The following is a 17820-nucleotide window of genomic DNA, read 5'->3' on the forward strand; positions in this document are numbered from 1 at the left end:
CGCGGGGGGAGGGGGGGCTGGAGCCTATCCCAGCTGACTCGGGCGAAGGCAGGGGACACCCTAGACAGGTCGCCAGTCTGTCGCAGGGCTACATACAGAGACAAACAATCACTCACACCTACGGGCAATTTAGAATGATCAATTAACCTCAGCATATTTTTGGACTGTGGGAGGAAGCCGGAGTACCCGGAGAAAACCCACACATGCACAGGGAGAACATGCAAACTCCATGCAGAAAGATCCCGGGAAAGCCGGGATGCGAACCAGGGATCTTCTCGTTGCAAGGCGAAAGTGCTAACCACTACACCACTGCGCAGCCCTTGGGTGCTACAGTCAGGCCCATAAATATTTGGACAGAGACACAATTTTCAGCATTTCGCTGTGTATACCACCACAATGGATTTGAAATGAGTCAAGATGTGTTTTAAGTGCAGACTTTCAGCTTTAATTTGACAGTATTTACATCTTGAACGGTGGAGGAATTACGTTTTATATGTACCCTTGACCTTTTAAGGGACAAAGGTAACATTTTGATTGTTTATTTCCAATTCATTGTGGTCATGTTTATGTAACTAGAAATGACAGAACAAAAATGCCATACACTGTATATTTGAAGACATTTAGAAACCATGTCTCTATTACACAGGTTGTCCACCAGAGAGCACTAACTGCTTAATTTCTACATTGTCAAATGTCATCTTACCAAATTCCGAATCCTCAAAAATGTTATTTATGTTTTACTGATATACCAATATGCATAAAGAACTATTAAAATGGTAGATGTATAGAATAAGAAAAGCATGAGTGTTGTGTTTAGATACATTGACCAGAGATTTCAGCATCAGCTTGCATTTGTTAGGCAGTTTATAATCTATTTTGCCCTATGTGGACTAAATTATCTGTCCACTCACATTGAGTATTCAAATTCATCAAAAGGCAGATGAAAGAAAAAGTATCTATGGAAAACAAATGCTATTCTTACTCCTTTCACTATCTACTGCAATGATCCACATTAATCTTATTTGTTATTTTTTTTTCCTGATGTTGCTCAATTTAAGAAAGTAAGTAGTCTGTTGTGTAGTTTTACAGCTACATGGGGCAAGGGGAATATTCACAATACTACTGTAAATCACACTGCTACAACAGCCCACTGCTAGAGCTGTAAGGTTGAGGCACTGCTTTTGTCAGTCCAGCGCCAGAACACTCTGCAGGTGATAATAACTTCCTATGACACTAATGTATTCAGTTTGGTGGCGATCAGTGCAGCTGACTTCCATCACTGCGCTGTGGGTGTTCCTGTTCTCCCCCATGAGGTGGCAAATCATCATTTCCCTCTGTCTAGAAATGAGGTGATGTCTTGAGTTACATAGAATCACTACTGAAATGGATTTACCTAAACTTTTGTATTCATGTTCTTAGAAGATTCAGTCAGTGAAATGCAGAGGCTTATTGTGCCGCAGTTGATAGAAGTTATTCTCCATACAAAGTGTCAACCCACAACATGCAGCAGAGGCCTCAGAGAACAGATATAGAGTATTTTGCCAGCAACTATGCAGAGATAAAACAAGTGGAAACAATGGAAATATTCTCTGCAGTACACACAGCAAGAAAAATACGGTGCCAGAATCAAAATCAAATATACAGTGCCTTCTGAAATTATTCACACCCCTTGAACTTTTCCACATTTTGTCTCGTTACGATCACAAACTGCAATGTATTTTTGGGGGATTTATGTGATACACCAGCACAAAGTAGTCACTCCTGTCATTCACATAGCATAATCTCTGTTACAAACCCAGCACTCACGTGCCTCAAGGTGGGAATGGTTGGGAAAACCCGCTAGTCTAAAAGCAACAACAGTCATAATGACGAGTCTGAATCTAGTCCTGATGAGCTGGCTCTCTTGTGTTGAGTTATAAATTTGTGAAACTGTTGTTTAGTCTCCCCTATGTACAAATCTGTGCACTCATTGCTGCATTGGGCTGCATAGACAACGTTGCTCTGCTCTGTGAAGGCTCATTTCCTTCTTGGGTTTTGATTTTGACCCAGCTGTCCTACACAGATTAAAACCGAGTGCTATTAGTTGTTCTCTCAGTGCTCTTAGTGGAGCTCAGTGCTCTGCTTTCCACTGCCTCCTGTACAGGTTGGCCACCATGGGTGAGACTGGAGAGCCCATGAAGCAGCTGTAGCGGTTATGTACGCTTTCTCTCCCGTTGCGTGAAGAATTGGGCTCAGAACATTCATTCTTTGGCTCCAACCAGCCATTTTTTCACAGGAACCAGGCACTAGTAATAAAAATTTGTTAGGTCTGTCATAGCCAACCTTGTGGTAGTAAGCTCCAGGAATTATGAAAGCACAGCAGAAGTTATTCAGCTAACTGTTTGTTCAATACTTATTCAGCTAACTGTTTGTTCAATACATGGAGCTCTGACTGCATTCAATCGTCAGTGCTAACCACTGTCTTTTCAGTAACGTACAGGAGTAAGCTACAGTCATGCAATATTACAGGAGTGTGCTGAGCGGACCTTGCCAGCAGGTAAGTTTATAACGACATTGTGAAATTAACACTGACTCAACATGTCTCCTGTTTCAATTTAACTCTCTTTGCCATGTATCATGACAAGTGATGCCTGTTTCGTTGTGTCGGTCATGCTTTTCGTATATGTTGCGTTGCTAAAGTTGTGCTAACCTCGCTTAAAGTTACTCCCTGTCCTTTTATGTTAGCAATGACATCGCTGTAGTTATGCCAACCTAGCATAGCGTTAGCTAGCAGCTTAAAAGCCAGTAAGTAACTGCAGAAATAACGTAAATGTACAAAATATTTGAGAGTACAGAACGACCGTTCATCACTCCATCAGCTGCGTGTTGAGGGCGCATTTACGAGGAGCGATGTGAACACGGGTTGGGGAGTTATTCAGTGAAGGCCCGAAAAATTAAAATAATTAACATTACTGTCTGTTTTTAGCAACAGTCACTCTTGGTTTTACTTACTCAGAAAATACTATAACATGATACAGGCTGTAACAGCAACTCACTGTGTGTGTTGTTATGGAACAACATTCATGTCAGACTATTTGTGACCATTATATTTTTAAAATGCAACTCTATCAAAGATGACATGTTTTGACATCCTAGAAAGGTGTCACTGGAGTAGAGAAAATGTCATTTAACATTAAAGGGCATCAGAGGGCTGCATAAATAACGTGTTGCCAGTAACTTTGCCTGTACTATAACCTACCTCTAATTTACAGCAAGAAGAAATACAAAGCAAGATGTATTTCATAACTCATTTATAGATAGACTCTTTTATTAAGGTTATGTAATTTCCCAGAGGTTTAATGCTTTGTTACATATTTTTGTACTTGAAAATTCCTCTCTGTTGTAAAGTTCAACAAATACTAAAGGACAAAGTATTGTAAAACAATAAAATGCTCTGCCTGTAATTCATGTCTTTGTTGTTGTAAGTATTAAGGGACCAAAAAAGAAGTTGTTTTATTCATTATATATTTTTTAAATCAATCTCCAGAATAATCAGTTATCAGATTTTTTTTCTGCCTAATATCGGAATTGACATTGTTCTCAAAAAGCCCGTATTGGTCGGGCGCTAGTGAAGAGCGGTGTTTCCACTAGTGGTGCTAAGATGGTTTCGAGGTATTATGCAGTGTTGGAAGTGATGGAGTTAATGATGCTGCTGATAGGTCTATACGAGAGATGTGTATGTAAAATGTTGGCCTTCATAACTAAAGGCAAATAAGTACAGTAAATCTGGAAGTAGTGGTATAGTACAGTATTAACTGAGATGTGACCGACAAAACTCAACAAGGTAATACAGTTTACTGCAGTATTTGTCCTTTACATATTATAGCTCTGCTTATTTATGAATTTTATGAAGATAGAAGGCATTTTTCAGCACAGAAATACAGAAACTGCGGAGTGCACTCCAAACTAGGTAATAGGAAGACCAAGGTAATAATAAATTTACTACAACACCTACATCTGTTTTATGTGTTGACCATACCTCCTGTGGTGCCTGATTTAATGGATTTTCATGCTGTGGTGTTGGTATCATTTGTGTATGTGTCTGTTTATCTACTAAAGCCTTTTCTTGTATTCCTTTATGACATGCTTTTAAAGATATTCTAAATTATTGTTTCTCCTGTTTTGTGTCAATACATTTGTGGTCATTGGGCTTCCACTTTCATAACTGTAGTGCTTCCTTCACCATTGGACCAAGTTCATAGGATCCATGTCCTTTAACCAGCAGCCATGAGACATGAGATGTTGTCACACAGCTGGTAACAAAGGTTGTGGACTTGGAACAATGCTTTCAGTGCTGGTATAATTATCACAGCTTCAACTGCTCCTTGTGACTCAGTGTACGTATCCTGCCTGACAATATAGGCAAGTTTTGTGTTTATAGCCAAGCATTCGCCATTATGTTCTTGTTTTGCATCATGCAGAAGAGTACACGTTGTGCATGCCATGTTTTCAGCATTTTTCAACTGGGCTTGTGTCCACGATTTCCATGGTTTCCACTCCTCTGGCTGTCTTGACTGTGAAATCAACCAGAATCAGTACACTATGGATTGGTGGAATCATGTGTCGTTTGAACTGGCATCATGTTTTCTAGTGGGCTGTCAAGAAAGTGTACATAGAGATCATCTTGTGTGCACATAATGTTAGCTTTTCGAGGGCACAATATACACCGATTAGGCATAACATTATGACCACTTGCCTGATGTTGTGTTGGTCCCACTTTTGCTGCTAAAACAGCCCTGACTCGTCGAGGCGTGCTGACCCCTGAAGGCGTGCTGTGGTATCTGGCACCAAGATGTTAGCAGCCGATCCTTTAATAATAATAATAATAATAATAATAATAAATTTAGTTTGAAACCGCCTTTCTCTGTGCTCAAAGACACCGTACAAACATGTTCATATATACAAAAAATACACATTAAAAAACTGTAAAAACAATACAAAAAACAGAGGAATTGGTGTCAGATGGAATATGCAGTTTTAAACAGATGTGTTTTGAGTTGCGATTTGAAATGGGGGAATGAATCGATATTTCTGAGTTGGAGTGATAGTGAATTCCAGAGACGGGGAGCAGAGCAACTGAATGCTCTATTCCCCATGGTGGTGAGACAGGTGGAGGGGACAGACAGGTGAACAGAGGAAGAAGATCTGAGGGAGCGGAGAAGAGCGGGAACATGAAGGAGGTCAGAAAAATATAGGGGGGCGAGGTTGTGGATGGCCTTGAATGTTAACAGGAGGATTTTGAATTGAATGCAGTACTGAACTTGGGGCCTGTTGAGCTGTTGGAGGACAGGAGTCAGGTGGTGGATAGAAGGGGTTTGACTGATGATACGGTCAGCTGAGTTCTGAACCAGTTGAAGTTTATGGAGGGAGGCCGGAGAGGAGAGAGTTACAGTAGTCCAGACGGGAAGTGACGCAGCTGTGGACATCTTTAAAAGCATATCAAAGCTGATAGAAAAGCTGTTGGTTTTGGATAAAGTGGACTTAGTGCCAATGAGGAGAACCTCAATTTTGTTGATGTTTGATTTAAGGAAGTTTAGGGTTTTTAACCAGGTTTTTTTTTTCAGCAATGCAATCAGTGAGGTAGGTGGGTGGGAGAGTGGACGAGGGTTTACTTCTGATGTAAAGCTGGGTGTCATCTACATAGCAGTGGAAATGAATGTTAAATTTGCGGAAGATATTGCAGAGGGGGAGGAGGTAAATGATGACCGAGGAAGGGATGGATTTAAAGGATTTGAGTTGAATGAACTGAGTGCAGCCAGAGGTAGGAAGTGAACCAGTCTAACGGAGTGTGCATGATGCAAGTGGAAGATGAGTCTATTGAGGAGGGTGGTGTGACAGATGGCATCAAAGGCCGCACTAAAGTCAAGGAGGATGAGGATGGTGAGGAGTCCAGAATTAGCTGCCATAAGGATGTCGTCAGTGATTTTGATGAGCGCTGTTTCTGTGCTATGGAGTGGGTGGAAACCAGATTGAAACTGTTTATGCAGGTTATTGTGGGATGGATGAAAGTGGAGTTGGGACGCTGTTTTTTCGAGGATTTTGGAAGTGAAGGGTAGATTGGCAATAGGATGGATGTTATTGAAGATGGCTAGCTGCTCTTGGAATTTCTCTACTAAAGATTGCATATCTTCGGCACTGTGTGCAACTAGAGCGCTATCGTCGGCAAGAGCATTTCTTACTACCTTTATCAATGTCTTACTCTTGGCTTTAAACTGTGCCACATTGAACAGGTCTGCTTCTTTCCTTGTTTGGACTTATACTCCTTCTAAAGTGTCTTTGAAGGCCACCTCAAGCATGGCTACCAGATATAGCGAGAAGAGTGTAGGCGCCAGCACCACACCCTTGTTTCACCCTGTTGCTTACTGAAAACTATTTAGATAGTGAACCACACATGGCCACATTTGCTGGCATACCTGTATGGAGTGCCTCAATCAAACTGACAAACTTCCCTGTACAGCCATATTTCTTGAGTACCTGCCAAAGTCCTTGTCGCGAAACAGTATCGAAGGCTTAAGTGAAGTCTGTGAAGACTACATAAAGTGGCATGTTCTGTTCAATACAATTTTCTTGAACCTGTTTGAAGTAGAAAATCATGTCCATTGTGTTTCTGCCACTTCTTAAACCGCACTGGGTTTCCGGTAGTACATTTTGTGCGATGCGTTCATTGAGCCTATTCAGTAGTACATGTGAGAATATCTTACTGAAAATGGCTAGCAGTGATATACTTTGGTAGTTTCCATAGTCTTTCCTGTCACCTTTCTTGAACAAAGGCACAATATTTGCATCCTTCCAGTCCTGAGGAACTTTCTGTACATCTCATATCTCTTGGATGAGCTTGTGCAGGCAGTTGGTCAGCTGAACACCACCAAATTTCCCCACTTCTGCTGGAATTCCATCCCTTCATGGAGCTTTACCATCCTGTGTTGTCCTGATACTGCCATTAGTTCATTAAGATTTGGTGGTTCATCCAGGCTTGCTACGGCTGGTCGCTGCAAAAGAGCTTCTTTAGCCTCTTCAATGAGATTACCAGGGTTGTGTAGTAGTTGGTCAACATGGTCTGCAAATCTGTCCTGGATATTGTCTTTCTCCTGCAACACTGCTTCACCATCCGTGGCCTTTAGTTGGATTAGTCCTCTTGGTTTAGGGCCATAGATCTCTTTCAAACCTGTGAAGAATGTTTTCATGTCCCTCTTGTCTGCTGCAGTTTGAAGTTCCTCCGCTTTTTCATCCCACCAGTTTAACTTCATCTTTCTGGTGTACTTCTGTAGCTCACTCTGAGCCTTTCAGTATTTGTTCTTCTTCGACCTTGTGTTACACTGTAGGTTTTCTTGCCTAGCTGTATTCCTTGCTTCTAGTAGTTTCTTCAGATGTTCATCGTGCTTGTCAAATCAATCTTGATGTTTCCTCTCGGGGTGGCCTAATACATCACTCGCAGTCTGATACACCGTATCCTTCAGTGTTGCCCATTTCTCTTCTATGTCATTCTCTAAGTTGTTGCTGTCCCAGTCTTTCAAGTTTTCATCCATCTCCTGTGTAAGTTCCTCCTGCTTCTTTTCGCCTTTCAGTGCACTAGTGTTTAGCTTCCGTGGTGGCTTCGCACCCGTCCTGCAGTGCTGTTTTCGTCTGCAAATCCTTAATCTGGATCTCAGCATAATATGGTCAGTACCACAGTCCACACCTCTTACTGCTCTGGTGTCCAATACATCCCTTATATCTCTCTTCCTTACTATGATGCAGTCTATCAAGTGCCAGTGCTTCGATCTTGGGTGCATCCATGTCTTCTTGTGTGTGTCCTTGTGCTTAAATATAGTGTTGGTTATCACAAAGTTGTGCTCTGAACATAGTGCAAGTAGAGGTTCTCCATTTGCATTGCACTTGCCTACTCCATGACTGCTGAGCACTCCTTTCCATTTCTCAATGTCAGAACCAACTCTGGCGTTAAACTCTCTAACAAGTATTAGCCTGTCTTCAGTTGGTACACGACTGATGGTCTCACATAAATCACTATAGAACTCTTCCTTTGCCTTCTCTGTGTTGGTCATTGTTGGGGCATATACACTGATGAGTGTGGCATACATATTCCACTGTAGCAGGAGTCTCATAGTCATTATCCTGCCGTTGATTGGCACCGGTTCCTCATCAAGCATTGCTGCTATCTCCTTTCTAACTGCAAAGCCCACCCCTGCTTCTCTCCCTTTTCAAAAGAAGATGTACCCGTGGTCTTCCAAGCTGTCATATCCAGGCAATCTAGTTTCACAAAGAGCAGTTATATCTATATTGTACCTATATATGTGTGTGTGTGTGTGTGTGTAATATATATATATATATATATATATATATATATATATATATATATATATATATATATATATATATATCAAATCAAATATTTTAATCGTTTCATTTTGCATGTGCAAACAGACTCAAGAAAGAGAATATATATGCACTTATGGTGTTTATTAAACACTTTTAAAGGTTCACGTTGGAATTCTCAACTAACGCATGCTTCGCGTTAATGTGGTACTTTGAGCTGGAAGTGCTTCAGTGAGAAGAAAACTCCTTCCTGCAGAGCATGCAGATTACTGTATGTCGGTCGACTGTTCCATCTTGGGATTTTTTGTATTCAGATTTCCCATGGAGAGGGTCAACATGCTGTTCCGTAGGGCCCGAGCGACATGGATGTTTTGATTCCGATGCTGATTCCAGTATTTGGCAGAAAAAAAATTCTGATAACTGATTAATTGGCCGATTAATTTAAAAAATATATTATGAATAAAATAACTTAGTTTTTGGTCCCTTAATGCTTACAACAACAAAGATGTGAATTACAGGCAGAACATTTTACGGTTTTACAATACTTTGCAATAAATTTACAAAAGAGAGGAATTTCCAAGTACAAAAACATGCAACAAAGCATTAAACCTCTGGGAAATTATATAACCTTAAAAAAGAGTCAATTTATAAATGAGTTATGAAATACATCTTGTCTTTTACTTCTTGTTACTGCAAATTAGAGGTAGGTTGTATATATATATGTTGTCTATAAGCAACATTAATGAGTGAAGTTACTGGCAAAACATTATTTATGCAGCCCTCTGATGCTCTTTAATGTTAGATGACATTTTCTCTACTCCATTGTTTTCTTTTCCATGAAGTCATGACTCATATGAACCAAAACAAAAACCAGACACCTTTCTCAGATGTCAAAACATGTCATCTTTGATAGAGTTGCATTTTAAATATATAATGGTCACAAATAGTCAGACATGAATGTTACTCCATAACAACACACACAGTGAGTTGCTGTTACAGTTTGTGTCATGTTATAGTATTTTCTGACCAAGTACAACTAAGAGTGACATGACATCATGACGGTTCCTGAAAACAGACAGTAATGTTGATCATTTTAATCATTTTAGCTTTTTCTCTTAATTGAAACGGGAGACATGTTGAGTCATTGTTTATTTCACAATGTTGTTATGAACTTGCCTGTTGGCTCAGCCCACTCCTGTAATGTTACCTGGCTGTAGCTTACTCCTATACCTTACTTTTTTCTTTTAGAAGGAGAAAATATTTATATCTATGCGCTGTGTACATTGTGTGCTGCTGTCCTTCTGTTCTATTTGCTGCTGCTGTTACATGGTAAATTTCCCTGCTGTGGGATCAATAAAGGTTTAATCTATCTATCTATCTATCTATCTATCTATCTATCTATCTATCTATCTATCCATCTATCTATCTATCTATCTGATAAGACAGTGGTGAGGACTGAGGACTGACTGGAATCAGAGCTCCATGTATTGGGCAAACGATGCAAGGACATCATTCTGCGCAACTCTTAACAGCATTTGCTGTTTTATGAGAAATTAAGAATATATCAGCGCTTTTTAAATTTTTTTTACTTGACAGTCAAGTGGTGTAGGTCCCGGTACCGCAGGTGGTCCGTATGTGGTTGAATGTCCAGACCTCCCATTGGAACCAGTTAGCATGAGTGGGTTTAATTAGGTCTGAGGTTCACTTGCGGCCCACCCCATCTTTCAAAGATGAATGATAGCCATTCGGTAGCATTCAGAAAAATAATGATGATTGACAGACATGATTAATAGACTGATGTTGTGGTCACATGAAACTGTGCCTTAAATTATACAAAATTTGCCACACCTCATAAATGGAAACAAAATGTTCCCCTTGCACCACACTCCAAATACTACAGTATTGCTCCACCCATCTCCATTGTTTATGAAAAATTATCAAAACATGTCAGTGAGCCATACTGTTGCCCTGGATGACATTTTTTGGGTTTTTTTTGAATGAGGCTACAGTGTAAGTACACTAAAGTGGCCTTGCAACTGAGGACTACAGACAGGATGGAGAAGATAGAAAATATTGAGAGATGAGCTAACACATTATTGAGATTTGTTCAAAAGATATACAGAATTAATACCAGACTTATCTCAAATGTTCTAGTGTTCAGAGTCAATGTATGTTGTCTGTACACAGTGCGTTTGTAGAGGTAGAGAAATTGCTACAATATCACGTATTAAAGACAAAAAAACAAAGTGTTCTCTGCTCCTCTGTGTTTTACGCAGGAGGCTAAGGCCACGGTCCTGAAGTGGCTGCACACACACGCAGATGGAGATGGCGTCCTTACTATATCCAAGGCCTCTCTCAGGCTAGCATCCAATTTGGAATTCCAGGATGGTCCTTTGCTTCCTGAGGGCTCTCTGGCCTTGCTTACTGACTCTTCAGACTCCCAGAGCTGGCCACAGTTCAGCATGGAGATCTACAGCAAGAACCTAAAGACCAACCTTCTAGGACACACCCTGCTGTTTGCTGAGGTCGTCACTTCGACCATGGACCTGCTTGAAGGGTAACGCATGTTCCTCTGAGCCTGTTTATTTTTTTAAATATGTACTTGAGCCTGCAGCTCTCTTTTCTCACAGTCAGAATGTGTGGCTTTGTGACCAAGAAAGGGGGCACTTGGGTTTGATTGCTGCAATGTGCACAGGCTGGCCAGCTATAACCTTACACCGCACCTTTCACCCTGAAACACATTCAGCTGCTGCTATTAGAATAACATAGTTCAGGTTGCTTAGTGGAGCCCCCAAAGTCCAGATGATATTTTATGTCCTGCCACCTTGATACATTATGCAGGACATTGTCTTATCAAACTGACATCTTTAACAGTGTAGACACATTCTTGTTAACACAGTAGTTCCAGAACATATTAGAAACTTAATATTAGACGCTACAGGTGCCCCATATGGAGTAAGTTCAGGGCATCTTTCTTCATAAAATATTAGAATAAAATCATATTAATGAGGGACCACTGATTTTACAGAAATTGCTTTGACTTCTTAACACTTTAATACATTTAAAAGACTGATACCAGGTATATAGTAACCAAAGACAAACACGTTTGTATGGGAAGTTTTTTCAAAACAATAAGCAATAATCACTTTTGTGAACACAATAGTTCATGATGATTAGATTATGATTTGCATTTATTTGCATATTAAAGAGATAAAACAGAATATTTGAAATTACTTTTAGCTTTCTTTATGACAAACTACATTTCTTAGAAGCATGCATGTTCTTTAGTCATTAAGATCATGATCATGACAGATCATCAGCAATCCAAATGCTGTTTGTCATGTGTCATGTTTGTCAGAGAAGATACAGTTAATTTCAGTCATGATGTGCACCAACTAGTGTATGTTCTGGTTGACAATAAAGTGGCTATTCTATTCTATTCTATTCTATTCTGTTCTGTTCTATTCTATTCTATTCTATTCTATCAGGTCATTATCTGCCCACACATTTATAACCGACCCCTTATTCTGTAACCATTTAGTTGAAATAGTTTTTGTTTAATGCTTTTGCTTGTAATTCTAGAGGCTGATGGCTTTCAATTGTGAACTGAAACTTTGTACTCATCTGTACACACAGATTGTGAAAGGCCATAGAGAAATCACATGCCCATTCCAGGGTCACTAGAAGTAGACCACAGAGTTTATAGGTGATATCATACTTACCCAAAATATATTTATCACAGGGATGACACAATATTGCTTTTACAAATTTTTGAAAAATATTTGACCAGGAATTGCTAGCTTATTGAATAAATTAATAAATAAACTCACCATACAGAAAACAGACTACCAACCTCATACGTGCATGTGTACATGTATGTACACTACCAGTCAAAAATTTGGACACACCTTCTCATTTAATGTTTTTTCTTTATTTTATGACTATTTATATTGTAGATTCTTACTGAAGGCATCAAAACTATGAATGAACACATATGGAATTATGTAGTAAACAGAAGTGTGAAATAAGTCAAAACATGTTTTATATTTTAGATTCTTCAAAATAGCCATCCTTTGCTTTGATTACTGCTTTGCACACTCTTGGCATTCTCTGGATGAGCTTCATGAGGTAGTCACCTTTCCAACAGTCTTGAAGGAGTTCCCAGAGATGCTGAGCATTTGTTGGCCCTTTTGCCTTCACTCTGTGGTCCATCTCATCCCAAACCATCTGGATTGAGTTGAGGTCAGGTGACTGTGGAGGCCAGGTCATCTGACGCAGCACTCTATCACTCTCATTCTTGGTCAAATAGCCCTTTTACAACCTGGAGGTGTGTTTGAGGTCTTTGTCCTGTTGAAAAATAAATGATGGTGTAACTACACACAAACCGGATGGAATGGCGTGTTGTTGCAGGATGTTGTGGTAGCCATGCTGATTCAGTGTGCCTTCACAACAGTGTCACCAGCAATGCACCCCCACACCATTGCACGTCCTCCTCCATGCTTCATGGTGGAAACCATGCATGTAGAGACCATCTATTCACCTTTTCTGCATCGCACAAAGACATGGTGGGCGGAACCAAAAATCTCAAATTTTGACTCATCAGACCAAAGCACAGATTTCCACCGGTCTATCGTCCATTCCTTGTGTTTCTTGACCCAAACAAATCTCTTCTGCTTGTTGCTTTTCCTTAGTAGTGGTTTCTTAGCAGCTATTTGACCATAAAGGCCTGATTTGTGAAGTCTCCTCTAGTAGTTGATGTTAGTTGTAGTTGATGTAGAGATGTGTCTGCTACTAGCACTTTGTGTGGCATTTTTCTGGGCCCTAATCTGAGGTGCTGTTGACTTGCGATTTCTGAGACTGGTGACTTGGATGAACTTATCCTCAGCAGCAGAGATGACTCTTGGTTTTTCTGGAACTGGGACAGTCCTCATGAGAGTCAGTTCTGTCATAGCGCTTGATGGTTTTTGCAACTACAATTGGGGTTACATTCAAAGTTTTTACAATTTTCCAGACTGATTGAACTTCAGTTCTTGAAGTAATGATGGACTGTCATTTCTTTTTACTTAGCCGATTGTTACTTGCCGTAATATGGATTCTAACAGTTGTCAAATAGGATTGTCAACTGTGTACCAACCTGACTTCTGCGCAACACAACTGATGGTCCCAACCCCATTAAGAAGGCAAGAAATTCCACAAATTAACCTTGACAAGGCACACCTGTGAAGTGAAAACCATTTCAGTTGACTACCTCATGAAGCTCATGGAGAGAATGCCAAGGATTTGCAAAGCTGTCATCAAAGCAAAGGGTGGCTCCTTTGAGGAATCTAACATATAAAACATATTTAAAATTATTTCACTGTTATTTATTTACTACATAATTCCGTATATCTTGCTTCACAGTTTTGAAGTCTTCAGTATGTATCTACAATGTAGAAAATAGTAAAAATAAAGAAAAAACGTCAAATGAGAAGGTATGTCCAAACTTCTGGCTGCTAGTGTATATATACATGTGCTGTATATACATTGGATATACTGTATGTTGCACGAGTAGACAGATAAGGACAATCAATGAGAGCTGTTTCAGATATTCACTCATAATGAGTAAGTAAAGTATCTCGTTGCTCAAGTGCGTGCATGTGTCTGTGCGCTCACACTGTTGTGGGAGTGTAGACAGGCTGGAACTAATTAAATGCGCAAGTGACCTCACTGCAGCAAAGGCAAGTTGCACCTAATGGACTTCTTTGTCTGCATCCACACATGTGAATAAATGTGGCCACTGAGCAGGTCGATCAGGCAGCAGGTGGGAGCATTTAAAACTGTCATAAAGTTTGAAAAATGGATTGTGGAGCAGCACTGAGCTGATTGGAACAGACAGTGTTGTCATTAAGGTTATACAAAAACTAAAGCAGGGTGAATGAGTAGGCCATGTAACCCCAAACTGGTTGCAGCAGTTCAGTTTCACTGCTAATGTTTGAGTTTCCAGATGTCTCTCTGGGACAGCCTTGATTAATGTTATTATTAAGGAATGCCTGTTTCATTTCTTTAAGCATTTACATTTACTAAGTATCCTGACTATACTGAATATTTTCAGAGAAAACACACCTTTTTTGATAGAATTTGCAATTCTAAACAGTTGTAGAGAAGTGCCAGTGGGAGCTATCAAAGTGAGAATTGAGTTTTTGCTTGATGAACAATAATGCTTTCATCAGTAATGCCATTTTGGCACTGCTGGAAGTTGGCATGAGTGAGAGACAGGTAGCAAAAAAACTGAAGATCTCCAAGACAGCCATTCATTACACCAAGAAAAAACACGCCGAACATGGTACTACCAAATTGCTAGCTGGTCGCAGCAGGAAATGTCTTTCTACCCCACAAGACTTATCCATTCCTGTGCCAGGAATTGTCGTCAGACCTCCAGGGATCTTAAAAATGAGTGGGCACTGTCGAGAAATATGACTTGTTTGGCAAGGACTGTTGGAAACCGACTTCTTGAAGCTGATCTGAGGTCTCCACAGGACACAGATGAAGCCAAAAGGCAAAGGAAAACCCAGTTGCTCTTGCTGGGGATCACAAGGATTGGACTGTTGATGATTGGGCTAAGGTTCTCTTCAGTGATGAATCCTATTTTCAGTTGATGCCCACTCGAGCCAACTTACTGGTTAGGAGGAAGTCTGGAGAAGCCTTCTAAACAGACTGTCTTGCCCCTACAGTAAAATATGGGGTGGATCAATGATGATCCGGGGTTGTTTCAGTATGGGTGGAGCAGGACAAATGCAATTGTGTGAGGGGCAAATGAACCAGGTCATGTACAGGGCTACTCTTGAAAGCAGTCCTCTTCCATCCGCTGGAAAACTCTTTCTTGCCTCTAATGACTGGATTTTCCAACAAGACAATGCCCCTTGCCACACAGCAAGGTCAGTTAAAGCCTGGATGGAGTACCAGAATGTTTGAACCATGCCTTGGCCTCCTCAATTGATTAAAAAACTTAAGTGATTTTGGTTATTATCAAGAAAACCGTGGAAAATGGCTAGATATTGGCTCTTAAATTCAACTCTTATGAGCTATTTTTGTTGTTATCATTATATTTGTCCAAACAAATGTAAAAAAAAATGAACAAGAAATTGAAGAAAACACAGGTGGTCTAATAATTTCTTCCATGACTGTATCTCCTACGACACACAGTTTGATAAAATTAGTGTATTGACACAATCCTGCCAGAGGCTACATTGATTATATGTTGTTTGTGTTGAGTTGTTGCCTTGACTTGGTCAAATATGCAGATATATTATTTTTCCTGTATGTAGTAACAAGGTGAATTAATTTGCAATTCAGCAAGTAAGACAGCAAGAAATGTATTTTAGACAGAGTAAAAGGTGATGTGACTACAATGCAAAACTCAGCTAATTAAAGAGTCAGTGGTTAGAGAGGTGGGAAGCCCTTCATTTTGATTTAAAGTAGAACTGCAGTTCATTGTGCTTTCTGATACAGCATTCAGCTGCACTGTATTTTCTGCTGAACAGCAAATATAGTCACTGCTAAAAGAGCAGCCATAAATACTTGTACTTGAATTAATTTGATCACAGTATTGCATTTTTTGTGGTTGTTCCTAATAGTGCACATTGTAACAGACCTTTTTACCTTTCACTTTCCTGAGGTTGATAAGGGAATAGCGTCTCATTTGTATAATAGGATTATATCAATATTCAAAACAGAAAATAGTTGAACAGATGATGAATTTCAGATGAGTCAGTTATTCAAGACCTTTCAAGTGACAATGACTGAGCTTTTCTAATATCTGCAAAATGAATAAAGGATTGAGATGAGCAAGAATAGGCAAAGAGGGACTTGTTCTGAAAGCTAAGTGCCCAAAGGTCAGCACTGTCTGAAATTGAAGAGCTGATGAAAACACAGGTTCAGCTGCTTGAGTGCAGAGGCTTGAAGCTAAGGCTCAATAGCTGGCAGACTGTGTGTTTGTTCATGGTATTAATACTTTGTTTGTCTGGTAGCAGCTAATAATAGCTAGGACCGAGACACAGGACAGTCAGACCAATTTAGAGTGTCAATGCTTTTTAGTGCACAGCTTCACATTGTGAAGCCTTTACACATTGTGGTATTTCTGTATGTTGAACAGATGGAACAGGAAGTCAATAGTAGTCTTCATGTTTCAGTGGACTCTTTGTAATTTTCAGTGTGGAAATGATTTTATATACCTTAGCAAATAAATTGTTTGGCATATATATATATATACACACACACACACACACACACACACACACACACACACACACACACACACATATGTGTGTGTGTCTGTGTATATGTATGTATATATGCACACACATATATATATATATATATACACATACACACACACACACACACATATATATAAGCATTATACTAAAACACGTATAAATGGTATTGTTAGTAGTAAAAAAATAAAAAATTTGATCCACAATTAGTATTCAAGATGACAAATATTACACAGCACAAATTTAGTACTCACTTCATATTGTACACATATACTATTTACATTTTGTGGTTACTTTATGTGGAACACCACATTCAAGAAACAATGAGATAGTTTTTGTCATTATTAAATAATGTCATCATGCCAGATAAATAAAATGGGTCATATATAGAAGTCCATATTAGATCAAAATCATGTATGTGGTATTTGTTAATGTTTAGCATTGCAAGTACTTAATATAAGCACATTAATAGAGATGCAGTACAGCAGAATTGCAAAACCCAGCCTTAGAATTAACTGTTCTGTAAATTTTAACTCCTGCCAAACAGTATCAAATGAATAAATTGTTGTCTTCATCATAATGGATATGTTAGCTATTTTGGAATTAATTATTAGAATATATAGATTAATACTTGTGACAATTCTTAGTTAACTGCTGGTGTTTAGTTAACTACAGTCAGTGCTGTGAAAGTGTTGGAATTGGGGGGAAATGTGGGCTTAAGGACTTATAGAGACCACTTGGCTGGTACAGAGAGCATAATGATTCTTTTCCTGCTATGCTGGGATTGATCCCTGTGCCTGGAGCAAATCTTCCTATATGTTGACTTTTTCTTGCAAAAGCTTCAGGCTCAGACATAAAAACCCAAGCATCCACTTTTTACTTTGTGTTCATTTCTCCCTTATTACACTTCACATAAATTTTCCTTTTACTTGTGGTTATATACATTTTTCCATGATGTCTCCTCATGTGAAAAGTATTTTTGGCATTAACACAGTTTTGTAAAGCACGGTCACTGTCTATCATTACTACTTCTGCCCATAAAACTTCTGTGACTAGGAATATTTATAATTTTTAATTTTGAAACCGTCATATTTAATAGCATAGTCACACAAACAGAACACTAAAGTAGCACCTTCACATTCTGAATTCCCAATTGTAAAGCAACCTTAACAAAGAACTCTTTCACCTAAAGCTGCTCCAGTTGTTGCACAAAACC

General features: G+C 39.4%; 1 protein-coding gene across 3 annotated transcripts in view; it reads left to right on the plus strand.

Moving 5' to 3' along the window:
- hlcs (holocarboxylase synthetase (biotin-(proprionyl-CoA-carboxylase (ATP-hydrolysing)) ligase)) overlaps positions 1-17820 on the plus strand; it is a 75382-nt gene that overhangs the window by 40163 nt on the left and 17399 nt on the right. For all 3 annotated transcript variants that reach the window (XM_055017383.1, XM_055017384.1, XM_055017385.1), the window contains one exon: positions 10629-10909. In XM_055017383.1, the coding sequence (XP_054873358.1) occupies positions 10629-10909 (281 nt within the window). The remainder of the gene's footprint in view (positions 1-10628; positions 10910-17820) is intronic.

Source organism: Amphiprion ocellaris, chromosome 14 (assembly GCF_022539595.1).
Source record: "Amphiprion ocellaris isolate individual 3 ecotype Okinawa chromosome 14, ASM2253959v1, whole genome shotgun sequence".
Classification (NCBI taxonomy): Eukaryota; Metazoa; Chordata; class Actinopteri; family Pomacentridae; genus Amphiprion; species Amphiprion ocellaris.